The sequence below is a fragment of the Macaca fascicularis genome, chromosome 13 (genome assembly GCF_037993035.2).
Source record: "Macaca fascicularis isolate 582-1 chromosome 13, T2T-MFA8v1.1".
In the NCBI taxonomy this organism is placed as follows: domain Eukaryota; kingdom Metazoa; phylum Chordata; class Mammalia; order Primates; family Cercopithecidae; genus Macaca; species Macaca fascicularis.
Window position 1 is genome coordinate 715,045 of NC_088387.1, and position 26,040 is coordinate 741,084.

Sequence of the window (26,040 nt, forward strand, 5' to 3'; positions counted from 1 at the left end):
CGGGGTACGCGGAACGGGCCGGCGGCCGGGGCTGGTCCCAGCCCCCACTGCAGACCCCCAGGCTGTGGCGGCGGTCCCGTTCCGCCAGGAAACCGCCGCCTGGAGCTGTGGGTCGCGCACATTAACGCATCCAGCGGCAAAATGAAGGAGACCCAAATTCAAAGTTAGAGCAATGGTGACCCGAGGGGTGCCTTGGTGGGTTTGGGGTCCCGGTTACTGATGGTTAACATTCTTAGGAGATACTGGTCACCTACGAAGCGAGAAAGGTATGAGGAGCCCCTGACCAAAGTGGTTTTGCCCTGCTTCCCACAAGAGGTGCCACCCACGGCTGGAACGCAGGAGTCAGGTCCACCGTCCCCAGCTCTGCACGCCCGCAGCGGGCCCTCGAGGAGGTTCAGGGCGGTGCCCGCGGCGCTCGGGCCGGGTCTCCCGGGGCGTGGGGCTGGGGGCGGAGCTGGGCGGCGGCCTGGGCTCCTCCCTCCTCTGCTCCGGCTCCCCTGCTCTTAACCCGCGCGCGGGGGCGCCCAGGCCACTGGGCTCCGCGGAGCAAGCGAGAGGTCTGCGCGCAGTCTGAGCGGCGCGCGTCCAGTCCCGAGGCCCACGCCAGCACGCCCTCATGGCCCCCGCAGCGGCGTCGGGGGGCAGCACCCTGCCCAGTGGCTTCTCGGTCTTCACCACCTTCCCCGACTTGCTCTTCATCTTTGAGTTTGTGAGTGACTCCTGGCCAGGGAAGGGACTGGGGGATGCTGAGCCGTGCGCTCTCTCGGGCGCCCAGCACAGCTCTCGGACTGGATCCGCTAGCTCCGCAGGTCCCGGGAGCATCGGGGCAGCAGGGACAGGGCGGGGACTAAGCCAGGGAAGCCCCCTCCCACCTCCGGTCGTTTGTCCCCTTCTAGACCAACGGAATGAGGGAAACAGTCTACAGGACTATGGAGGAAAAACCGGGTTCCCAACCGGGGTCGGATGTTGGCAGCGGGTCAGGCGGGGACGGCTCTTGGTGCGCTGGTCCCAGAGCTGCGCGCGGGGCCCTCCAGACGCGCCCGGCGCCGCCGAAGCTCACGCCGCGCTTTGCGCGGTTGGGTAGAAGTGCGCAGCGTTTTGAAGGGAGATAGTGTCGGAAAAAAAAAAAAATCAGCAAAAGAAACGTTAGTGTTACCAACCGAGATCTGGAGATGAGAGGGAGTTGAATCCGGTTTATTTTCTTCTGGGCTTTTACAGTTTCTGGCGAGGGGACGTATTTGCGACCAATTCGATCTGGAAATGAGGCCCTAGTTTGCGCGGCCGCAGTCCTTCTGCCCCGTGTGTGGGGTGGGAGTGGAGGAGACGGGGGTTGGGGGGGCGGCGAGAGCTATCCGCGTGCCCTGGCTGACCTTGGGCAGCCCCGGGGCCTCTGCACCTGCGGTCGGTCCCGCCTTGCGCGCACGGTCTCTGCCTGAGGCTGCGGGAAAGCGCTTCCTACTGAGAACTCCTGATAAGCGCTCAAGGCGTCGCGAAGCCGAAGTGACCTCCCTCAGCCTCAACTCCCCGGGGCCCGCTGGCCCTCACCTGGGAGGGGTGTGCCCTGTATATTCTGTGGGTGCGGTCCGTCGCCGCCTCAGGGACACCTTTTCCGGCACCCCACCCTCAGAAGCACAGGCGTGGAGAGTTGGAGGGGAAAGAAAATGTCGGAGCCTGGCTGTTTAAAAATTGGACCCCAGGTTGTTATTGCCTGATTGGAGGGGGAGGGTCAGTTCGTCCAAGGAGGGCTTGGGGGCAGGGGCTAGGCAGGGGCCGCTGCGGCGGCCTGGGAGCAGGACTATCATTGAACTTGGGGTGAAAGTCGAGTCGAACCCCAACCTGGGTGGAACCGGTGACTTTAAATCCTAGGGATAGGCGGAATCAAAGCAGTTACATTTAGAGGAAACCCGGGACGCCAATGAACGCAGCCCCACCATTCACAGAGAGCCAGCCCCGCGCTGGTCTTCAACATACAAGAGGGAGTGCCCCTGAGAGTAGGAACAGTCCAGTGAGACGGGGCGATCTCATCTGCGGGAAAGGTGACCGGAGGCTCCCACCCAACCCACCAATGCTGCAGAGACTACAGGGGTGTGGGAAACCTTGGAACCGTCTACTACTGGCAGCTTGCTCCGACAGCGCCAGCGTGGCTCTGTGGCCTGCCCATACGGGGCTTCCAGAACAAACAACTCCCCCTCGCCCAGAACGCTTCTCTCAGCTGACTTAGAAAGTCACTTCTCCACCTCACCCCTGTTCCCCACCTCCCTTCCTCACTTCCCAGGAGACCCGCAACGCACAGTCACCTCCAGGCGTCTTCCTCATGCTCTAGATTAGGGGTGGGCTAGCAGGTGCCTGGGAGAGAAGAGGAGAAAGCTGGCCCCAAGCCTCTCAGTTCTCCTCTGTGTGGACTGTAAATATGAAGCTGTATATATTTGATGTGTGGAAGGAATGCGGAATTAAACGGCCTGAGAAGGCGCTGGCCACCCCGGGGGAGGTATTTTTTTTAATTATGGAATATTACAACTTAACAAAAAGACAACCCAATTAGAAAATGAGCAACGGACTTGAACAGAGGTTTCTACAAAGAAGATATACAAATGGCCAATATGGACATAAAAAGATGCTTAACATCATCAGGCATTAGGAAAACAAAATTGAAACCACAATGAGGCCAGGTGCGGTGGCTCACGCCTGTAATCCCAGCACTTTGGGAGGCTGAGGTGGGTGGATCGCCTGAGGTCAGGAGTTCGAGACCAGACTGACCGATGTCTCTACTAAAAATAAAAAAATTTTTTAAAAAAACTTAGCCAGGCGTGGTGGCTCATGCCTGTAGTCCCAGCTACTCAGCAGGCTGAGGCATGAGCATCGCTTGAACCTGGGAGGCAGAGGTTGCAATAAGATCACGCTGCTGCACTCCAGCCTGGGCAACAGAGTGAGACTTGGTCTTAAAAAATACATAAATAAGTAAATAAATTAAATAAATAAATAGAAAGAAAGAAATCACAATGAGATACCACTTCACACCCATTAGGCTGGCTAGCATCCAAAAAATGGAAAACGTCAAGTATTGGGTGTGGAGAAATTGGAACCCTTGTATGTCGCTGGTGGGAATGTGAATGGTTCAGTCACTGTGGAAAACAGTTTGGTGTTCCCTCAGAAAATGACCCTCTGACCCAGCAATTCCACTCCTGGGTATATAACCAAAGGATTCAAAGCAGGGACTTTAGTATTGGCACATCCATGTTCATAGCAGCACTCTTCACAATAACACACAGCCCAGTGGCCATCAGCAATGAACTAAATAACAAAGTGCGACACACCCAAATGATGGATACGACCTGGCCATAGCAAGGAACGAAGTACTGATACGTGCTACAAAGTTGATAAACCTTGAAAACTCTATGCTAAGCGAAAGATACCAGGCACAAAAGGTCATATAGTGTATGATTCCATTTATATAAAATATCTGGAATAGATAAATCTGTAGAGACAGAACACAAACCCTGGTGGTTAACCAGGCACCGAGGGGAGCAATTGTTTAATGGCTATGGGGTTTCCTTTTGGGGGGTAATGCAAATGCTTTGGAATTAGATTGAGTTGGTGGGTGCACAATACCATGAATGCACTAAATGCCACTGAACTGTCAACTTAAAATGATTGGTTTGATGATATGTTAATTTCGCTCAAGTTTAAAAAACAAAAATAGAAATATTTCAAATATCACAGAATATATATAATACTTTAACAGACACCTATATAATTATTGCCCAACTTTGTCAAATCTTAATATTTTGCCTTGTTTGCTTTTATGTATTAAGGAAATGAAGCTTTCAGATGGCATCTAAGCCCCCTAGACATCCTTCTGTTATCTTATTCTCTCTCTCCCTCCATCCTCAAGGCCACCTGTAAGCTGAATGTGGTGTTCACTTCCAAGCACAGTCTAGACTTTCACTGCACACATATGACCTACACATGGCATTGTTTTACGTTTTCACACTTTATGAAAATGCCAGCGTACCGTACATATCCTTCTGCAACATGCTTTCCAGGCAACATTATGTTCTGAGATTTATACATGTTGACTTTGTTTATCCAGTCTTCTGTTAATAGACACTTGGGATAGTTCCAATTTGCTGCCTTTAGCTACTGCAGACAGCATTGCCAAGAACATTCTCATATTTGCCTCTGTAGTTACCTGTTGGAAATTTCTCCCATAAACACGTGGAGGATGTGACTTGTTGGGTCACAGGGGATATGCACATTGTCATTTTCCCAGATGTTACCACATTGCCATCCAAAAGAGTAATTCCAATTTACACACCCCAGGAGCAGATTTACTGGGAAGCCGATGATGTTTAACTAAGTTCAAGACCCCTCCTTACTCATGCCCCTTCCAAGACTCTGCCTAATTTTGTATTCTTTTGTAAAGATAGTCCCCCCAATTGTTTAAGCTTCAGGCTAAACCTGGACCTTCCCCGGCCCCCACCAGCAGCACATGAAAGTCGCCATTGTTCCTCATCACTTGGTAGCGTCAGACTTTATAATTTTCTGCTAATCCGATGGGTGTGAAATGCTTGATTATTTTTTAAATCTGTAGTCCACTGAGTTGTTGATGACTCATAGTTCAGATTCCCATGCCTGACCTCCCAACAGCCTGGGAGGCGCAGATGTCCAAGGCGATCAGGGTGGAGCACCACTTCCATGGTGAGGGGACTGCCCACTGGAGCAAGTGAGGGTGGCAGCTCAGGGTGGGGCATAGCCATCTCTCCTTGGCCCTGCAGCCCTATCCCAGACCTCCTGACCTCTGAAATCTGCAGAGTCCTCACAGGAAGAGGAAGGCAGGCCCAACTAGGAAGTGAGACTGCCTTTCCAAATACCTCCAAAGTCACAGAGGCTGTGCCCCTATTGCAGGTGGTGGGTCATCAGCGCAGCCCTGTATAGGCCACGGGTGAAATGGCCAGTGTTCTCTCCTCCTCCAACAAAACCCAGGGCTTTGCCTCTGGTCTGCTCCCCTGCAAAAGTCCCACCCAGTGAGGAACTTTTCCTTTTGGAGCCACTCTCTGTCTCCTCCTTCTCCATTCTAAGCCAGGGGCTTCATGACACTGAGCCACCGTTCAGGAAACAGAAGATGTGCAGGGAAGGCTTTCTGTCTCAGCTATGGCCCCCAGACGCAAGGTCTCCCACAGAGAGACCCCTGTGCCAGGAGAGACCCCTACCCTTTCAGGACTTGTGAAGGAAGTGGCTGAAGAGGGCTGTGAGATCATCTACTCAGCCTCCCCTCCCCAGGCCACAAAGAAGGCAGGGTTGCGAGTGAGAGCCTGAGGAATGCCACCAGCCCTCCAGGGGCACGCCCTCCTCCTCTGTGCCTCAGAAGCACCAAGAGAAGTGCAGTCACATCACGGGTTGGGGTTGGGGTGGGGAGACACCTGAAATCAGTTTGCAGTTTTGACAGTTTCAGTGAACTGGACAGAGTAATGACTAAAATGACACCTTTTCTGTGGCCCAAAGCGACCGGACTTTTATTAAGAGTGACCAGAGAAGTCTAGGGACCTACGCTAGATTTCTACCTGGCTGGGGAAGAGCCAGCCTGACAGAGCCGGGACTGGGCCACGGGCCGGTGATCCAAGCTGTGGCTGCATTGAGAAGGTGGCGTGGGAGCTCCTAGGAGACCAGAGATGTAGAATCACAGAAACCTCACTTTCAGACAGAGAGCAGCTTGCCTGGGTCACGGGGTCTCCAGGGTCCAGCGAGCACTTCTAGCAGTGAGCAGGTCATGCCCAGCCTTCTCCATTCACCTAAACAGCCACGCGAGATTTTGCTTGCACTAGAAGGCACCCTGGGATCCTGAGTAGGCAGCCCTGCCCACCTGGCAGCCCTGGGCAAGGCTGGGGTCCCTTCTCTCCCCCCCTACATAATGAAGGGACAGCTCAGGACCACTGGGACGCTCTCACCTTCTCTGGGTCTCCTTGTCAAAAACACACTCTGCAGGTTCTGAGTCACGAGGTCCAAGGCAGGTTGAAGAACACACATTGCACTGCACACCCTCCACTGACTCTCTGAGACTTGGCGCGGGCGACTGGAGGCCAAGCCACCCTCTTGATATTTTTAAGGGGAACAGAATAGTGGGAACAGTTCTCAGGGAGAGGCTGGGGCAAGCAGTCAGGTGCTCTGAGGTTCTCGCAAGTTAGTCCAGGGACCTCCTCTCTTCCTGGAGCAAGTTCCCTGCTGCTCTAGCTAGGAACGTCTCCTACAGGCACCAGGGAGTGGAGCAGACCCTGCTTGGCCAGCACAGGATGGTGTCTGAGCTGGCCTTCCCTGACTGTGTTCACTGGCTTCCGGCTTTGTCCCCTCTCTGTAACTATTTAGGGAGGGCTACTGCCTGATCGGCCCTGTTTTCTCCTCTCTTCCTCTCTAAAGGGAGGAGAAGTGTTCCAGACAGAGGTTCCACAGGGGTTTGGTGGAGAAGTGACTTTTCCAGTTTTTCGGGACCAGAGGCCAGCTTTGGTGAGGACTCAGTGACTCTGAGCTGCTCCCTGGAAACTGCTGAGCGATGACGGGGCTCAGATCCACAGGACTGTCGGACGTGTCATCACACCTGAGCTACATTTTAAAAGATTGGCTGTTAGCTTTTCATACATCACTCCCCCACCTCACGGGGATGGGGCAATGCCAGGACTGGTGCGAAGGCACCCGTTCTGTCCCAGTGCTTTCAGAAGTGAGTAGGAAGCCCCAAGATGCTGCTGCCAGCAGGGCTTACCCTCAGGTCGGCCAGGGACAAGGGCTGAATTTTGTACCTGTACTCGCCACACCGGCAGGCGAAGGGCAGAGCACATTGTGCCACCAGCGCAGACTTGCTCTGCACAGACTCAGTAGTGGCTTGGCTTTGCCCTGAGCCCAGACACATTCTCCAGAGAACGGGCTGGGAGTAGGGACTGGACCACCTGGGACCTGCCTTGACACAGGACAGAGCCAACCAGACTTGAACTAGAAGGGGCTGGGGGCTGACTTAAGCCACTCTGGGACTTCCTCCCGGCCCCTCTAGTCTCAGTCCCTGGACACGGTGACTTGGAGCAGCAGACCTCAGGGGCAGCTGCTGATAGGATACCCCAGCAGGTGTTCCCTCCTGGTGCTGACGGGTGTGAGGACAGTGGGGGATAGTGCTCCTTGTCCTTGAAGGAGGAATGTTCTGGGGTGTGTGGCCAGCTCCTTCTCACAGCTTTCAGATTGTTCCCAAGGGTGTGGAGCATGGCGCAGGTCCCTCATGGTCTCTCATCGATTTGGAAGGCTCCAGATTGCCTTTGACCCCCTGGTGAAAGGCTTGGTTCCCAGTGAGCTCCTGGCTGGGCACGAGCAGCGTAGTCATTTCCCTTCTTGGGGTCATGAATGTGCCACACTCTGATTGTCTGCAGCACATCTCCCCAGGCTCTCTGCCACTCCTACCGCATTCATAGCTAGTGTTCTACCCTAGTATTGGGCGAATCATTTCAATGTACCCAAGCCCTGGGTCCTGAAAAACATATGTAGGAAATCGAAGGAAAGCCTGTCACCAGCCACAGCCAGCCTCACTGACCGGCAGGTCCTGGCCAGAGCCTCCAGTCCCTGTGAGAATGCAGTGGGCTGGGAGGGGAGGGGCTGGAAGGGCAGGGGGAGGAGGCAGAAAGTGAAAGTCCCAGAACCAACTTGGAGGGAGGGGGCCCAGGAGGTGGGCACTCCAGGAATAAGGCCATGGGGAAGAACATAGGTCATAGGTCCCCTGACCTACGAGTGGAGTGGGGAGGGGTGGGGTCTGCATGGCAGCCCCTCCCTCTTCTTCAGACTGAACTGCAGGCCCACGTCTGCCCAAGAGGGAGCGGGATCCTTTGGCGTTTCATCTTGTGCTGCATGCGTCTTCAACACAAACCTTGCTGTTGTTTTCCTCTGAAGGAACAGAGGCTATTGAGACTCATTGTTTCAGTGGCAGGCTGGGGAGGGAAAAGCCGGCTGGGAGTGGCCTGACGACTAATTGGTTACTCTCCCTCCTCCATGTTAACACGTCTGTAATCCTGGCACTCTGGGAGGTCAAGGTGAGAGGGTCACTTGAGGTCAGGAGTTTGAGATCAGCCTCGGCAACATGGAAAGACCCCATTTCTACAAAAACTATAAAAAATTAGCCAACCATGGTGGCTTGCACCCATAGTCCCAGCTACTCAGGAGGCTGGGGTGGGAGGATCACTTAAGCCTGGAGGTCAAGGCTGTAGTGAGCTGTGATTGCATCTCTGCCCTCTGGTGTGGGTGACAGAGTGAGAAACTGTCACCAAAACAAAAATCCATGGCCATTTCCAAAGCTGACCCTAGACACAGGAGGTAACTGTCACACTCATGGGGTCTGCATCTGGGCCTCAGCCAGCTCATCAGAGCAGCACCCGGCAGCTGTGGGAACGTGGGTAGGTAACTGTGCCTCAGTTTCTGCATCAGTAAAATGGGGACATAGCAGCACCTGCCTCACGTAGCTACTGCCCCATAGCTATCAAGTGCTGTTATTACTAGTTGACTAATAATTTAAACATCTGCTCTGAAACCAACTGGACGACCCGTACCCACCGCGGGGTCCACAAGGCCCGCCCCCATCACCTTTGCCGTAGGTGCCTTCTGTTCCATTCTCAGGCAGGTGCTGCATGAGGATTGGGATTGGGCCAGGCTGTGGAGGGCACACTTGACTTTTCCCTGGGGTCACCAAGTCCTGCCCAGACACCACCTTCCTGGGGCCTTCCCAGTGGCTCTCCTCTCACCAAGAAGGAACAACTGAGGTCAGAGGTCAGTGTGTCCTCGGCTGGGACCTTGATGGGGACAGCCAGGAGGTGGAGGACAGGGTGGCAGCCCCAGCCTGCCTTCTGCCCAGGGAGCAGGCTGCTTTCTAAGCCTCTCTGCATCACCTGCCAGCCGGGTGCCAGGATGGGCAGGGAGAGCTTTTTGGGTTCTGAGTGATGCATAGCTACATCTGCCCACAGGCATAGGAACGAGTTACCAGTGGGTTCAGATTAAAGCTTTCAAAGGTGATTTGTCATCAGTGTCAGTGTGTCGGCTGTATGCAAGGGCATCGGTTCAGGGAGGGGGCAGCCTCTGGCAAAAACCTGTGCCCTCACCTCCCCCAACCTCCATCCTGGCCCCAGCTGCTTGGCAGGTGGGCAGAGTTGGATTGAGGGGCCTGGCAGGAAAGGAATCACCCAGCTTGTGGGTCTCAGGACTCTTTCTAAAACCAGCCACAGACCTCCTTCATCTCCATGTGTGATCGGGGTGGGGGCGGCAGTGGGAATGCTTCTTTGTTGGAGGTGGCCCTTCAGGCCCGAGCTAACCCGTCACCTCCACCGGGAAGCCCACCTTCCTAGCACCCTTTCCTGGCACTCAGAGCACATCCTGCAGACCTTTGTTTTTTGTCTGTCTCGTGCCTACACCCCGAGCCTGCCCACATCCCTGGCCCAGATCAAGAACTCGGAGACATTTGTTCTCAGCAAGCATCGGTAGGGAAAGGGCTCAGGTCTCCACTCTCACCTACCCAACACTGATGAATCATAAGATGAGTCCTTGACCTCAAAGGCGGACAGAGGGTGAAACTGACAAAGGCCGCCAATCCCCAAGAGACTCTGGGAGTTCCAGTTCCCTTGGACCCTCCCAGACCCGGGGCAGGCTGCCTCCTCTCGCCTCTCTCTTGCAGTTGTACACCTGTTTTGTGGGTTTGTTCACATTACTAACCTACCTGATGACTCCCATAAATCCCTTTTGTTTTTCTTGCATTTAAGCCACTCCTGTCTGGTCTAGCATTTCCACGGATTTTGCCTTTTCCAGGTGGCTTACGCTGTATTTTCATGGAACCTCTCGGTTTCTGTTTATCCTGCTGGGTAAGGCCACCGGTGTAGACGTGGTAGGCAGAATTTTCCGTTCAAATGAAGACATGCCTATCAGAAAACCCCTAGATTTGTGGATCTGAGTGGAGTTTTCATTCACGCAGGAACTAGTGACCGACCGTCCTCTAGCTCGTGAGGGAGGCAGGTATGAAGTCAGCAGTCACTTGGTCCTGCTGGCTGCGTGTGCTGTGGAAGAGAAGGCTTCCCTGGGGCTGAAGGCGGGTGAGATTGCAAGCCTGAACAGGGGGCTCTTCCCAGTCCAACTTACCTTGTTAATATAAACTATGGCCCTGAACTCAGCTCTTAGACTTTTTTTTTTTTTTTTGAGACAGAGTCTCGCTGTGTCGCCCAGGCTGGAGTGCAGTGGTGCGATCTCAGCTCACTGCAACCTCCGCCTCCTGGGCTCACTTCATTCTCCTGCCTTAGCCTTCAGAATAGCTGGGACTATAGGCGCCCGCCAACACGCCTGGCTAATATTTTGTATTCTTTAGTAGAGACGGGGTTTCACCGTGTTAGCCAGGATGGTCTCAAACCCCTGACCTCGTGATCTGCCCACCTCGGCCTCCCAAAGTGTTGGGATTACAGGCATGAGCCACCGCGCCTGGCAGCAGCTCTTAGAGCTTTTAATCCCAAATCTCTATCCTCTTCTTCACAAACTGATCCAAACCCCCTGAGTCATGCTCTTGCCTTGAGATTAGATAAGGAGCACGGTCTAAGGCCAGCTGGGGGTGAGGATGGCATGAGGGGTCCCTCTGGGAGGAAGAAGCCAGGAGGGGAGAGTGACTGCTGTAGGTAAACCAAGTCAGGTCCCAGCCCCGCTCCCAGGGTTCTCTTTTGTAGCAGCCCCAGGGGTCAGACTCCCAATACTCTGCCTTTTCAGTTGATGCAGGGAGAGGGTCACCACCCAGAGAATCTCAGACCTCTCCCCCGATCGCTCCCCATGGGCTCAGATGGGCATCTTGTGCCAACTACCGGGCTCTGTCCCTGTCCCGTGTGGCGTTCGTATCTGGTCACCGTTGCTCAGACACTGACACTTTCACCAGGGCCTGAATCCACCCTTGGTGGACCCAGAGCTGCTCCAGTGGGGACTGTCGCAAGACTGCATGAGAGAGGAGAGAAAGGGAGAGGTGGGCTCCGTTCATTAAAGTGTGTCTTCGAATGAGATCCATTTCACTGGGTGAGCCTGCCTCAGTGCTGACCATGCCACTCCCAGCATCTGTTAAATGCGTGAGTGAATGAATGACCAAGTGAGTGAGTCAGCGAGTAAGAGAGTGAGTGACTGAGTGACTGAGTGAGTGACTGACTGAGTGAGTGACTGAGTGACTGAGTGACTGACTGAGTGACTGACTGAGTGAGTGAGTGACTGACTGACTGAGTGACTGAGTGACTGACTGAGTGAGTGAGTGACTGAGTGACTGAGTGACTGACTGACTGACTGACTGACTGAGTGGTGACTGAGTGACTGACTGAGTAACTGACAGAGTGAGTGAGTGACTGACTGGATGAGTGACTGAGTGAGTGAGTGACTGAGTGAGTGGGTGAGTGACTGAGTGGGTGAGTGAGTGACTGAGTGAATGAGTGGGTGAGTGAGTGAGTGGGTGAGTGAGTGAGTGGGTGAGTGAGTGAGTGGGTGAGTGACTGAGTGGGTGAGTGAGTGACTGAGTGAATGAGTGGGTGAGTGAGTGAGTGGGTGAGTGAGTGAGTGAGTGAGTGAGTCAGTGAGTGACTGAGTGGGTGAGTGAGTGAGTGACTAAGTGGATGAGTGACTGAGTGAGTGGGTGGGTGAGTGAGTGAGCGAATGAGTGGGTGAGTGAGTGAGTGAGTGAGTGACTGAGTGAATAACTGAGTGAGTGAGTGAGTGACTGAGTGAGTGGGTGAGTGAGTGACTGAGTGAGGAGTGAGTGACGGAGTGGGTGAGTGAGTGAGTGAGTGACTGAGTGAGTGAGTGACTGAGTGAATAACTGAATGAGTGAGTGAGTGACTAAGTGGATGACTGACTGAGTGAGTGGGTGAGTGAGTGAGTGAGCGAATGAGTGGGTGAGTGGCTGAATGAGTGACTGAGCGAGTGAGGGAAACTTCTCTGGCTTGCTGGGACTGAGTTCCTTCGTACCGGGAGGTAGGTAGGCTGACAAAAGGAAGGAAGCCAAGCCGTGTTTGCTCGTTGCCTCTCGGAACTGGAGCAGAGTCCCCTGCCCTGCCTCTCAGATGCGTCGTCTTAGGGGAAGAGCTGCGGGACTCTGGGGAAGCCTTCAGCATTAGGGGTCTTGGGTCTTCCCCTGAGCTCCTGCTCTGTGCATATTCATTCTCCCACCACCTGGTGCACGGGGCCCTCTTTACTTCATCCTGGCATCAAAGCCTGTTGTGCCATTTACCTGCTCTACAGTAGCTCATCCTTAACCCGGCTCTACCTACACACACACACACACACACACACACACGTGCACTCACATGCACTCATATGCATGCATGTGCACACACATATACACAAGCATACACAGGCACATGCACACATACAAATACACATGCATATGCGGCACCATACACATACATACATGTGCACAGACATACACGCATACACACCTGCACACAAACACATACACATATATACAGAGAAGTACATGTGCGTGCATGCATACACATACATGTAGGCACATACATGCACCTATACACAAGCATACATGTACACACACACACATACATACATGCGCACAGAAAAATGCTTCCTACCCTCTGTCTCACTGCTGGAATGATTAGCTTTAAACCAATCATCCCATAGAGCTGGGCAAAGACTGCTGAGCCTCTCCTGAACCTCACAGGTGTTTTTCTGGTCAGATCACCTGCACAAAATGTCCTCCTGGCATTGAAATAAGCCTTGGCTGCTAAAACGACTCAGTGAGTGAGTAGATTGCCAGCAACATGAGTTGGGGGTGCTTCTCGTGGCGGCCTTGGGAGGACACAGAAGGGCTGGGAGCTTCCTGCAGTCCTCCCAGCACACGGGGATGAATCCGCATGCCTCCCTCGTCCGGCGAGGACATCTCTTCTTTTCCTTCCTGGGGAGATGACCTAAGTGGCAGGGGAGCTCAGCAGTGGTGCTCAGCCTCTCTTCTGTGGCCGGTTTCCTTTACTTCTCAGGAATTCGAGGCACAAACTGTTGTTCACATGTGCCTTTAAAGGCACACACCACGTGCTCTGTGCTGTTGGGCTCTGGGGACCACACGCCCAGGTGTGTAGATGGAAAGCCTTGCCTAGGAAGACCTCTTTGGTTCACGTCTTCATGTGTCCTTGGAAGAATTTCCGCTTGTGGAGGCCCTAACAGGGTGAAATGGAGCCCCAGAAAAATATCCAGAGAATTTGAGCAAGCCCTCTGCACTGCCTCGGTTACCCAGCCCTGCAGCAGAAACACTGGGGACTGTGGATGAAGAGTTCTTTCAGCCCCAGGGAATGGAAACTCCAGACAAATCTCAAGAATTTGCCAGAGAATGCGTCTTCCCGTCCTCCATGACCAGGCCCGTTGTTGGAGGCAAGGCTGGCTCATAGCTTAGTGCCCTTTGTGCTTCCTTGTGCGGGGCAGGCACATTTTTCTCAACTTTGGGTTTCTGGAGGCCGTCGGTTTTCCCTTTTTGATTCTCTTGAGGTTATTTAAATATTCTGGCTCTCTTTGGACAAGTTTGGGAGTAGATGATTGTGCGTATTGAGATCATATTCAGACTGCTGGGATTTTGGATTTTTCACATAGTTACAAAAGAGGCTGCTTCATCTAAAGACCGTCGTGACAGCAAGAGCTTAGTGGCAGCCAGGTGCCAGCCCCCTGCAGATATAACCTGAGTCACAACTACGGTTATCACTGCTTTTCAGATGAGGGACAGAGAGATTCAATAACTTGCCCAGGGACAGCAGGTCACCCAGCTACCAACAGAGCTCACTTCAAACTCATCAACCCTGGCTCCAAAGTGCATACCCTTAACCACCCCTTAAGCACCCTGGCTGCTTCCCGTGGATTAATTTGGAAAGAAAACATGAGAAGCTTCTCCGATTTCACACGAGAGCTCCCAGGAAGACAATTCCTGACAGAATTTTTTTTCACAAACATCATTTCGTTGGGTAGACCGTGGATGTGAACTCTTTGGAAACTTTTTTGTCCCGTTTTGTACATTATCCCATGTTCTTAGAGAAGTTCAACTCTGCTCAGCACCCCCAACTGGCCTGAATTAAAGGTGGGTGGTTTCCAGCTCTGTCATACCAGCGTTGGGAGGGGCCTCCAAACGTGCATGCACCCCCTCGGTCCCCATCCTCAGACAGTGAGGCTGCATCTCAGAGTTCAGAGGACACCCAAGGTCGAGCTAGTCTCATGTTCCAGGCGAGACAGGGACCCAAGCTCGAGGAGAGGACAGGAGGGGAGAGGAGAGGAAACGCTATGGTGACATTTTGCACTGAGAGGTGGGGCAGGACCTGGACGGGGACAGTGGACTGGCATCGCTGGAAGGCAGGCAGGGCCCTGAGACAGGAGCCATTTCCTCTTCTGTCTTACAGGAGTTACAGAGCATCGCCCACGGCCGTACGTTACGGCAACACAACATGAGGCGTTGGCCAAGAGTGCGGGGCGTCTGTCCCATCACTCTGCTTCTTTCCTGGGAATCAGACGCTGGGCATGAGTCCTGGGCTTTGGTGTTTTTTTTAAAGGCAGCCCAGGTGACTTAACGTATAGTCAGGGCTGAGGACGATAGTGTTTGCCGAGGCCCCACCCCCATCTTCTAACTCAAGGCCCTGGGACTCAGAGCACTCAACCCTTGTCCCTCTGCAGCCACCCAACTGGAGACCTTTGTCTGAGATCACCCAGCTAGCTGTACCATCTCTATTTTGATGGACAGTGATGGGGTGCAGCTGCGAGGTTGGGGGAAGTCTGGCCTGTTGGCAGAAACAAAGGGGATACAGACCGTGCCTCCGGGGTGCCAATAATGTTTTCAAAATAATCGCCTCTGTGCATTGCCGCCTGGAGACTGGGAGCCACCTGGAGTTTCCTTGATGAAAGGAAATCCTTGAACCCTCACCTACTCCCTCGCTCTGGACAAATATTTGGCCAGTGGGGTCCTGAGGCCAGACTGGAACAGACTGCGCCATGCCCAGGAGTGCCTTATCTCCCTGGTGTGGGTGCCTTTCCTGCCCTGCTTGCTCTCTGTACATTTAGTAGGTGGAGCAGGGCAGGAACCAGCTTTGACTCATGGTTTACACCAAATCTCAGCTTTGCACACAGCGGGGCTGGAGGCTCACCCTGCTCCAGCCCCACCTTCTGCTACTCCTTGACCCATGCCCAGCTGCCCAGCCTTCAGCCTCCGAAGCCCTCACAGCCGCTTCAGCATCCTCTGACCTTGGCATGTGCCCCTTCCACCCCCTGGCACTCTCCTGGCTCGGCTGCACCTTTCCCGTCTCCTCCTCTTCTTCTCAGGGTTGTCTGCACCCTCCTCCGCCCCGCCCCCAGATAGCCCCTGTGACCCCGGGCTCTGCAGTCCTCCCTGGGCACCTCCTGGGCAGTGCTGAGAAGAACTCTCCCAGTTCTCTGGCCTGGTTAACCAGTTAAATCCACCTCTCTCTCCAAGGCTTGACTGACCCTATGCACCCGTCCAGGCTGCTCTGCCCACTCAGGGCTGATTGTCCACCTGCATCTTAAGTGGCTGCTTATGTGTCTGTTTCCACGGAGCCGTCAGTCTCCTGCATGAACGACGTCTTTTTTTGTTTGTTTGTTTTTGTTTTTTTTTTGTTTTTTTTTTTTTTTTTGAGACAGAGTCTCGCTCTGCCGCCCAGGCTGGAGTGCAGTGGCCGGATCTCAGCTCACTGCAAGCTCCGCCTCCCGGGTTCCCGCCATTCTCCTGTCTCAGCCTCCCGAGTAGCTGGGACTACAGGTGCCGCCACCACGCCCGGCTAGTTTTTTGTATTTTTTAGTAGAGACGGGGTTTCACCGTGTTAGCCAGGATGGTCTCGATCTCCTGACCTTGTGATCCGCCCGTCTCGGCCTCCCAAAGTGCTGGGATTACAGGCTTGAGCCACCGCGCCCGGCCTGAACGACGTCTTATTCCCAGGTATTGGTAGTGCTGGGCTCAGTGCCAGAAGCTTCACACTCACATCCGTAGTTTCAGCCAGTTCACACCAGCCCACAGTGTGGGGAGACGGCTGCGAGTTGCCATTTGCAGAGAGGAGACCGAGGCCAAGAGGCAGAATCACTTGCTGCAGCGTCCTGCAGACTTCAGAGGACAGCTCCTGTGAGAACGGGAGTCCCCTGCCACCGGGAGGGAGCCAGCAGGGCACCTCTGCAGAGGAGACCGCAGCAAAGGTCTGTGCTCCGAAGGGAAGGGGCCGTGACTCAGCTGAGGCAGCAGCTGTTTCTGTTCCACAGACACCTGGCCGGGAATGAACTCTCTCCCGGCTCGGCTGCGCCTTTCCCATCTCCTCCTCTTCTTCTCAGGGTTGCTCTGCACCCTCCTCTGCCCTGCGCCCCCCAGATAGCCCCTGTGACCCCGGGCTCTGCAGTCCTCCCTGGGCACCTCCTGGGCAGTGCTGAGGGGAAGGCCCACCGCCCCACTGCTCATCTCCTGGGAGCAAACCACCGGCTGTTGTGATGTCATCTGTGCTGAGACATCTGTCACTAGCTGCACCTTCACATGCTTCTGGGACAGGCAAGGGCTGGTGTAAGAGCGTCCCTAGGAATGCCGTTCCTCAGATGCTCCTGTGTTGGAGGCTCCAGAGAGATGAGACACACTCACCCAGGACCCCTGAATGGTGGGGTCCAAACGGGCCACTGTGCGGCTTCGACGGCGGAGATATTCTGTATCCGTCCCCTTGAGAGAGAATTTCTCACCTGAACACATTGTACTAAATGAAAGAAGTGAGTCACAAAAGTCCATATACTGAATGATTCCATTCATATGAAAGTTCCAAATATGGGAATTTATAGAGATAGAAAGTAGATTCGTGGTTGCTTGGAATGGGGGCAGGGAAGCCACAGCTCATGGGATTTCTTTCCAAGGTGATGACAATGTTTCAAGATTGACTGTGGTGATGGACGAGCATATCTGTGAATATTCTGAAAACCAGGGAATCATACCGTTTCAATGGGGGAATTGTATGGGCTGTGAATTATAGCTCATAAAGCTGTTTAAGGAAAGAAAAAGATAATCTCTCCCCACCATCTCACTCTGAAACAGACCGCTCTACATATACCACGCAAAGGAAAAAAGTCGGCCTCATTTTTTGAAGGACACCCTTGCAAGGTGATGCCCTCAGAGGCTGGGTGGGGTCCTGAGATGTGTCAGGGGACAGGGGCTGGGGTTAAACCCACAGTAGACTTTGTTCTATGGACAACTGTGGACAGGGTTCCCACTACAGACAGCAGGAATCTGCGTGCCAGTGTGGGCAGCATGGACTTTCCCAGGGAGCTGGAAAATAGTCTTCATCAGGTTGGTCAAAGCACACACTGGAACAGGGCAGAGGTCTGGCCTGAGCTTGAGGCCCTCTGCGCAGCTGCTGGAAGCTCAGAGCCCAGGCTGTGGCTGTGCCCAGCAAGATGCACACAGGAGGCTGTGGCCAGCCCTCCACGTACTGACTTCCCCTCACTTTTCCTGCCCTTGATTCCTCATATCAGTCACGTCTCAAGCCACACGAGAAGAATGGAGTGGAGATGACTCTGCAGACAGGAGCTGAGGGCCACCTTCTCAGATTTGCCATTTCCAGGTGCCACCTGTGCATTAATTCACTTCGTATGTATTTTACAGTTAATTTTCCCAAAATAATGACATTGCGACCATAAGCATAGAAACAACGTCACTATCCAGTTTACCGTTGCCTATCCGCGCTATTAGAGAACTCCAGACACCTGGCTCCACCCTGAGCCCTTCCTGCCTTCATCAGAAAAACCAGAGAGAGTAAAGGAGGGGGAAATCGTTTCCTCACTGTGAAATTCAGTGTTCTTCGATAGCATGCGTATTGGTCACCCATAAGCGCCTCTGGCCCACGGGGTCCCACTGGGATTCCTCAACGGAGTCTCTTCCCCACCATGTGCAACCCAAGCTGCTCCTTTGGGATTTGGTTCGTAAGTGGCTCCAGTTTAGCCACACCCGGGTACCAGGAGACCAAAGTCCCGCTAGCTGACTTGGACACGGACGCATGGCTGGATAGGTCTTCTCCGGGTCCCCACCAGGGAGGCAGCTGTGAGCAAGGCAGACCTCAAGCCCACCATCACCGGGTCAGGGAAAGCCCCAAGTTATCCCTAACCCAATACACCTGTGTTTGTGCCGAGCGCTGCAGAGAAGGCGTGCAGGACTCCCCGAGACTGTGTGAACAAGGAAGCAACTTAAATTGATCCTCCTGGGAGCGTCACGTAGCCGCCAGGCAAAGGGCGCTTAGGAGAGGGGTTCCCAGGCCGGGGCCTCCCTCTGCCCACTGGATGTGCCCGCTGGATCTTCCCATTTCTCCACGCCACCCTCACATGCCTCCTGAATCCAAGCCCTGCCTACACCGATGTGCTCCTGTCCCTCCATCAGTGCCCATTATGGAAAAGGCCGCATAATCTGTTGGATCTGAAACTCAACTGTGGATGAAATCTACACACACACATCTTATCCCATGGCGGTCTGGGCATTTTTATTTAATTGATTTTGCTCCCAGTGCATCCCACCGGCCCTGCCACGTGCCTTCAGGCGGCCTAAGATTCATCAGCAGAGGACGCTTTCTGGTCAGAGATGCCCACATCTGATTCCTTCGGGACAACTTGGTTTTAATAAATCCAAAGTCTTCATTGCACTGATTTTTCTACCTAAATGCAATTCTCTCCTGATTGCTTCTCAGCCAAGCAGCTCAGAGAAGCCTGTGAAGACAATGGTAGCTCTAACCCAGCAGGTGGTCAGCGGGTTCAGGGAGGTGGGGGGTCAAGGGGCTATGTGAATTCAAACCACAGGGGACACAGGCCTGGGAGGGCAGCCCCATCCTCAGCCCCCTAGATGCATCTGTAGTACCTTGGAGGCTTTTGGCTGCAAAGGAATCTCCACATAGGCCTAGAGTGCTCCGAGCCCCGTCCTCATCCAAGTGCGGAACATGTGGATGAGGCTGAGCTGATTCTTTCTGGGGGTGGGAGCGGGGGGCGGGGGCGGCGCAGGGGGAGATGAGGAGAAGGGAAAGAGAAGTGCAGAAAGTCTCCGCGGGGGTTTGTACGCGCCTGTCCACAGTGAGGAGCAGGGTTTGCACGTACCCATCCGCGGTGGGGAGCGGTTTTGTACGTGTCCAGCCACAGCGAGGAGCGGGGCTGGGCTACTGAGGGGCGCTGCTGGCCCCCGTGTCTGCTCCTCTTTGACTGTGTGGAGCTCACTGACCCTGGCGACCTCAGCTGGGGTGTATTCTGGATAACCACAGGACTGTACTTCCCTCACTGTACGCGCATCCTCAGCCATCCAAGGAGACAAGGCTGGCCTGGGTTACTCCATTCAAACTCCAAATCTGGTCGTCAGAACACTTTCTGGACTTGGGAATATAAGGGGTTGAATCCAGAAAAAGAAACAATGAGCAAGAGAAAGAGAGAGTTGGTGGGGAGAGAGACAGACAGAGAGAGAGAGAGAGAGAAAGGGAGGGAGGGAGGGAGGGGAGGGGAGGGGAAGAAGAAAGGAAGGAAAGAGAGAGAGAGGGAAACAAAGGAAGGGAGGCCAGAGGGCTATTGACAGTGTGGCTAATCTGTTTTGCCAAATAAAGACCAAAAAGATATGCTGGTCACTACCATTGCATAAAAAAAAAAAAGGACATTTTAATATCAAAGCAAGTAGGAAGGCTAGAATATCAGAAGAAATAGCAGCCCTTCTCATGACAATACCAAATGGCATAAGTACTTTCCTGGAATGATGAGTTACTTAACTTCCACCTACCTCAGTTTCCTCATCTGGCAAACGGGTCAGCATTACTCATAGGGTTGCTGTATCACTGAGCTATTATTTGTAAAGTGCGTAGGATAGTGCCTGGAATACAGGTCTGATATGTTTGTTCAGTAAAAAATTAAATCCATATTTAAAAAGTTAATTAGGCCGGGCGCGGTGGCTCACGCCTGTAATCCCAGCACTTTGGGAGGCCGAGGAGGGCGGATCACCTGAGGTCAGAAGTTCCAGACCAGCCTGGCCAACCTGGCGAAACCCCGTCTCTACTAAAAACAGAAAAATTAGCCGGGCGTGGTGGCTCACACCTGTAATCCCAGCTACTCAGGAAGCTGAGGCATGAGAATCGCTTGAACCCGGGAGGCAGAGGTTGCAGTGAGCCGAGATCACGCCCCTGTACTCATGCCTGGGTGACAGAGCAAGACTCTGTCTCAAGAAAAAAAATGTTTAAAAAGTTACTCAGAGCAGGCATGCTGGGGATTGGGATTGAGATCCAGCACAAGGCCTTGCGGGGACAACAGATGCATTTTTGGACAGGAAAATGCCTGCCCTGTCCTCTTTGCCTGCTTCCTGTGTTTTTTGCAGACCAGTCACCCCATGTGACCGCTGGTCGGGGGCCCTTCCTGGGCTGGGGCTCTCCTCTGGGCTGAAACTCACCCCTTCTCCTCCCCCACAGATCTTCGGGGGCCTGGTGTGGATCCTGGTGGCCTCCTCCCTGGTGCCCTGGCCCCTGGTCCAGGGCTGGGTGATGTTCGTGTCTGTGTTCTGCTTCGTGGCCACCACCACCTTGATCATCCTGTACCTAATTGGAGCCCACGGTGGAGAGACTTCCTGGGTCACCTTGGTGAGTGCAGCCCAGGGCGACTGCTGGCTGTAGTGGGGGGCGGGGCGGCAGTAGTACTGGCCCCTGGCCCGGTAGGGTGGGCTTTCCCAGTGCCAGGTGAGACTTCTCCATAGACGTCACCCCACCATGTTCCAAGGCTGAGCCTGCCCAGGGCTCCCGGCGCCGAATCAGGAGAGGCAGGGGCAGAGGCAAGGTCTCCACTGCCAACCCTCATTGGACCTGTTCTGTTCTCCCGCATGACTGCCTTTCCATGGATAACCAGCTGCCCAGCCCCCACACCACCTGTACCCACCAGGTGCCTGCCTGCCCCTCCCATCACCCGCGAGGGCGGTTTTCATCTCAGGGGAGCGGGGCCCTGGAGGCTGACCGAGGTGTTGGGCTCCGGAAACTGGCTCTGAGGGTCAGGCCATGGTTACTGTCCAGCTCCAAGCAGGGCTGCCACAGAGCACAGGGAAACAGAAGTGGCCTTTGGTCGTTATTCTGTATAAATTCTGCCTTGAGGGCCACGAAAAGGTAACTTTTACATGTAGGACACTTGTCCCTTACCTGCTGTAGGGGTGGTGGGGCCGTTTGGCCAAGCCAGTCTCAAAAGTTCTGCTACTTAGACTTTCGAAATCACTTCCAAATCACAACTACATAAAACCCTGTTTTAGTACCTTTTTGCTTTCATTTATTTCTTTATTTTGAGTTGGGGGTCTCATTCTGTCACCCAGGCTGGAGTGCAGTGGCACAATCTCATCTCACTGCAGCCTCAACCTCCCAGGCTCAAGTGATGGTCCTGCCACAGCCTCCTGAGTAGCTGGGACCGCAGGCATGTGCCACCACACCCAGCTAAGATTTCTTGTTTTGTGTAGAAATGGGGATCTAACTATGTTTCCCAGGCTGGTCTCAAGTCCTGGCCTCAAGAGATCCTCCTGCACCAACCTCCCAAAGCTCTAGGATTACAGTCGTGAGCCACCACGCCGAGCCCTTTTTTGCTTTTAAATATACCAGGAGCCAAAAATAAGCAATGAAACAAAACAAAACAATAGCAACAGCATGGTCCTGCCTCATCCTGCACTGGTCAGTGAGGCCACACCCACGCTGGACTGTGGCCATGCACGACACTTCTCGGATCCAGGACGAGCTTTTCCCTGGGACACCCCAAGCTGCTGGCCCCTCCTCCACCTCTCCCTTGACCCTTCCTCAGGGGAGACCCGTGTCCCATCCGAAGTGCTTGCTCTGGCCCCACGGCAGTGAAGTGAGATTCAGTGCAGCAGGGCAGGCATGGGACCTCCGTGACAAGGTTGGGAGGGGTGGGATTCAAAGGAAGTAGGGGGAGAGGCAAGGGACGGGGGTGGAGGGGACCTCAGCTCTGCATCCGGGCCCCGTCTCTCTCTCCCCATCCCTCTGACACTCCGTCTGCCCCGCAGGACGCAGCCTACCACTGTACTGCTGCCCTCTTTTACCTCAGCGCCTCGGTCCTGGAGGCCCTGGCCACCATCACGATGCAAGACGGCTTCACCTACAGGCACTACCACGAAAACATTGCTGCTGTGGTGAGTCTGGGCACCCGGGGCTGTGTCCACAGCGGGCGGCTCCGCGGCTGGCAGGGTGTGTGTGGAGGCTGCCCAGGCCCTCTGTTTTCAGCTCAGTAACTTTGGAGTGAGGTCAAACCTTGCCTTCATCCCTGGAGCAGGAAAGCCCCAGAGAAAGGGGGTGTCGTGTCATGCCCAAGGCTCTGCTTAGTCGTCCGGCCAGGGCTGCATGCCCTAGGCCTGGGTGGGCTTTGCAGAGGGCAGACGTGTGAGGGGATGCAGCTGCCCAACGCCTTACCCAGGTGCTCTGTGAACAATCTTATTCAACATCCACGGCAACCCTACAGCCCAGGATTATGACACCCATCTCACAGGTGAAGTGGGCCAGAGAGTGTGGGTGACGGGCCCAAGATCACCAGGCATCGTAGGGCCCAGCATCAAGGCCGGGGGCCCAGTCCCCACACCCTCAGCACCGGTCTGGGGCCGTGAGTCTGGCCACATGGGTCTCCTGACGCTCCCCACGCGGCCGTCCATTGGAGCATTCAGCCAGGGGTGGGGACACTGGAGCCAGGTGGATTGTAGTCTTAATGGACTGGATCAGAATGACAGGGTAACAGAATACAGTGTTTCATCACGTGGTTTTCAGAGCTGAGCATGTGTGCCCTTGCACCAGTCTACGATATAAAACACGCTTCTGACTGTGGGTATTGTTAAAAAGTAAGAAGTTTCAGAAAGAGCATTCGTCAGATATCTAGAACTTGACCTATGAATTATGCAAATCCCAAGGTAGAATGTAGTGATGTCCCGCGTTGTCCCATCTCCCAACACGGCTGGTTTCCAAGCAGCAGCACGGCCAGGTGGCTCCTGACTGATCTTCCTTCCTGGGGAGGCTGGTGACCCACCCTCCATCTTTTTCACGCAATTCCCTCTCATCTCCCTCTCCCAAGGCCGCTTCATACCTCCCCCATCCCAACCAAGCCTTCTCTTTTAACAAACATCAGCAAAGTGTCTGATAATAATTTCCATAAAACTGTGGTGGGCAAGGGTTGCGAAATGCAGATGGGATGTGGTCAGTGGGTCAGCACTTGATGGAAAAACCCAGCTAGGGGAACGAACGCCCCTTCCTGCTGCGCGGGTCTCTAGTTGGGAACCACTAGGCTCTACTGCCTTCCGACTTTTCTCTTTTACCTTTTATCAAAGGCAGCACACAGCCAGAGAGGCGTGCAGTTACAAGCCCACAGCTCAACAGATTTCATACAGCGAACTCCCTGTGTGGCTGGTGTCTGGACTAAGAATTAGGGCCTGATAAACCACTCCCAGAAATCCCCTCAAGTCCTGTCCCCATCACTGTGCCCCACTACCACCCAATTCTGATTTCTGGCACCTGTTCAGTCTCGCCTGCCTTTGAACTTCATATAAGTGGAATTATACAGTGGGGACTCATGTGGCTTCTTTCTCTCACCCTTATGTTTGTGAGATTCACTCAAGCGACAAGTGTGTAGATGTGGGTTGTTTGTTCTTATTACTGTGTAGTATTCCCTTGTAGGAATAGACCAACAGCTACTTATCCATCCCATGATTGACCATGTTCCCATTTTTGTAGTTGAGATGGATAGACACGAATATGCTCATGCAGACAGGAGGGTTACAATTGAGAACCGAGTGTTCTCAGCTGGCAGATGCACCCAAATAAAACCACCAAGGGGAAATCTGCACGGTGTTCGATGTAAAGTCACGCCTTTCAACTCACAGTATCAACTGCATCTGACTGTGAGAGAGAAAGAAGTTCGTTACTCAGGATTCAATCCCAGACCCGCCCAACCGCAGCATGTCCAGTCCAGGGGATACTGGGGTGCAAGGAGGCACCTCACACCCTCTCTCACACAGCCTGGTTTTGGAAGCAGCCAGCCTGCCTCACCTCCACTCTGTGGCTACTAATCAGGGCCTGTTCCAAGCTGAGCTCCTCCCTCTGTCCTTTGTGGGTGGCAGAGCTGCTTTGCCAAAGGGACCCCGGGGATTGGTGGAAGTTGACTGGGACGAGATGGAAATTTCTGGAGAAATCTGGAGGTTTCTAGATTATACAATGGTAGGCGGCGATGGCTGCAGTTTAGGGAGAGAGTTTTCTGAAGCCAAAATTTGCCCATTCGTGCCCAGCTCTGCGTGTTCCCAGTGGGCCATTTCTTGACTCCACTTGGAAAATGAGTCTCCACCGCTCTTCCTGCTGGGGACTTCCAAGATGCTTCTGCCAAAGGCCCTCGTTGGTCTGGAACGCCCACCGTCTGCGGAGGGCTGCCCACTGGGGTCTGACTGCCTGCCCCAGATACGCTCTCTTAAATGTGTTATTCAATCATTCGGCTTCCTTGCCGCCTGCGGGCAATGAGGGAAAGGGCTTGCCCGGGTGTAGAGGCAGGAGAGCAGGCGCCCTGAGGGCTGGGGTGGATGGGCATTTTCAGGAGTCACAGAGGCGTAGCCGCCCTCAATGGATGTTATGCCCAAGCTGGAAACTCTTGACCTCCACCCAAGGTCACAAAACCAGGTGCAGAGATTGGGCTCGGCAGCAGGCAGGCCTCAGGGAGTGGGGCGATGGGAGCAGACAGTGCTCAGGAGGACACAGCAAGGCCCCAGCGAGCAGGGCCATCGCTCCCGGGGCCACAGTGGCTGATTGGATGGTCCCAACAGCAAGGCCCCTCCTTTCGACAAAAGCTCAAACTCTCTCCTCCCCTTCGCTGTCCCTCACTCCCTATGAAGTCTGGCTCCCTCAGCCACACCTGTGACATTAAGAACCCAAAACAAAATAATGATCGGGCGAGGATGTCCAGGCAGCACGGAGACTTTCACCAGGGCCAGCAAACCCAGGTATTTACAATCTCTCAACCAAGCCACCAGGACCACAGCTGGAGGGTGCTGGTCTCACTGCTGGGGGAGGATGTTGTCCCTCGAAAGTTACCTGCCGGAGATGCTTTCATTGGAGGGGCCTTTGAGGACTCCATCTCAGGTCAGCCGAGACCTCAGGCTGAGACCAGTGTGATGCTGGGCGATAGTGGAGAGTCTGACCTTGCACACCAGGTCCAGGCGGTTGTTAGGTCACACGGAGCTCTGTACTGAGAGGATGTGGTGGGCGCCTGGGCTCAGCAGGGAGGGCGTCCATGTGAGGGGTGAGAAGCAGTGGCAGCCCAAGCTCTCTGGGTCTGGCGCCCCTGCGCCCTGTGAGGCTGGATGCAGTGCAGACGCTGTGCCTCGCCCTCCTGCGCAAACCCATTAACGGCCATTTCTCTTGGTTCCAGGTGTTCTCCTACGTAGCCACTCTGCTCTACGTGGTCCATGCCGTGTTCTCTCTAATCAGATGGAAGTCTTCATAAAGCCGCACAGAACTTGAGCTGAAAACCCAGATGGTGTTAACTGGCCGCTCCACCTTCCGGTATAACTTTTTAGAGAACAGAAATGCCCTGGATGGTGGAAAAAAGAAAACAACCCCTCACCCCCACCCCCAACAACAACAACAAAAGCCCTGCCCTATTGCTTGTGGGTGCTGCGTTTACTCTCCCGTGTGCCTTCGCGTCCGGGGCGGGAGCTCGCTGTGTCTAACCTCTGACTGCTGCGCTGTCTGCTAGGGTCACCTCCTGTCTGTGAAAGGGGAACTTCTTGTTTTGGGGGTGGGAGGTGGGGACCTGACCTGAGAAGGAAACACAGATCCCCTGCTGACCCCTGGACCAGCTCTCGAGAACTACCTGCTGGAATTTTCCACAGGCTCTCCTGAGCGTCCCCTCCTGTGGCATGTTTTAAGTCTTCACGGACGTTCTGTGTGTCATGGGGACTAAAACTCACCCCACAGATCTTTCCAGAGGTCCAAGGTGGAAGATGGTAACCCTGTGAAATACTTTATAAAGTGTCTTTATGTTCAA

At 54.1% G+C, this 26,040-nt stretch overlaps 1 protein-coding gene across 1 annotated transcript; it reads left to right on the top strand.

Annotated features, from left to right (window-relative positions):
• The first annotated feature begins 531 nt into the window (after positions 1 to 531).
• On the top strand, positions 532 to 26,040 carry MAL (mal, T cell differentiation protein (MAL blood group)). The gene is made up of 4 exons (XM_045368845.2): positions 532 to 709; positions 20,454 to 20,621; positions 22,034 to 22,159; positions 25,423 to 26,040. Exons 1-4 carry the CDS (start codon positions 617 to 619, stop codon positions 25,495 to 25,497), a joined length of 462 nt encoding a protein of 153 aa, XP_045224780.1. The 5' UTR covers positions 532 to 616; the 3' UTR covers positions 25,498 to 26,040.

Bases quoted from the DNA above. Each gene is read 5' to 3' on its own strand.
- MAL (XM_045368845.2), top strand. From the start codon at position 617: ATGGCCCCCGCAGCGGCGTCGGGGGGCAGCACCCTGCCCAGTGGCTTC. The intron at 20,622-22,033 runs GTGAGTGCAGCC...TCTGCCCCGCAG, and splicing joins AGACTTCCTGGGTCACCTTG to GACGCAGCCTACCACTGTAC. The intron at 22,160-25,422 runs GTGAGTCTGGGC...TCTTGGTTCCAG, and splicing joins ACGAAAACATTGCTGCTGTG to GTGTTCTCCTACGTAGCCAC.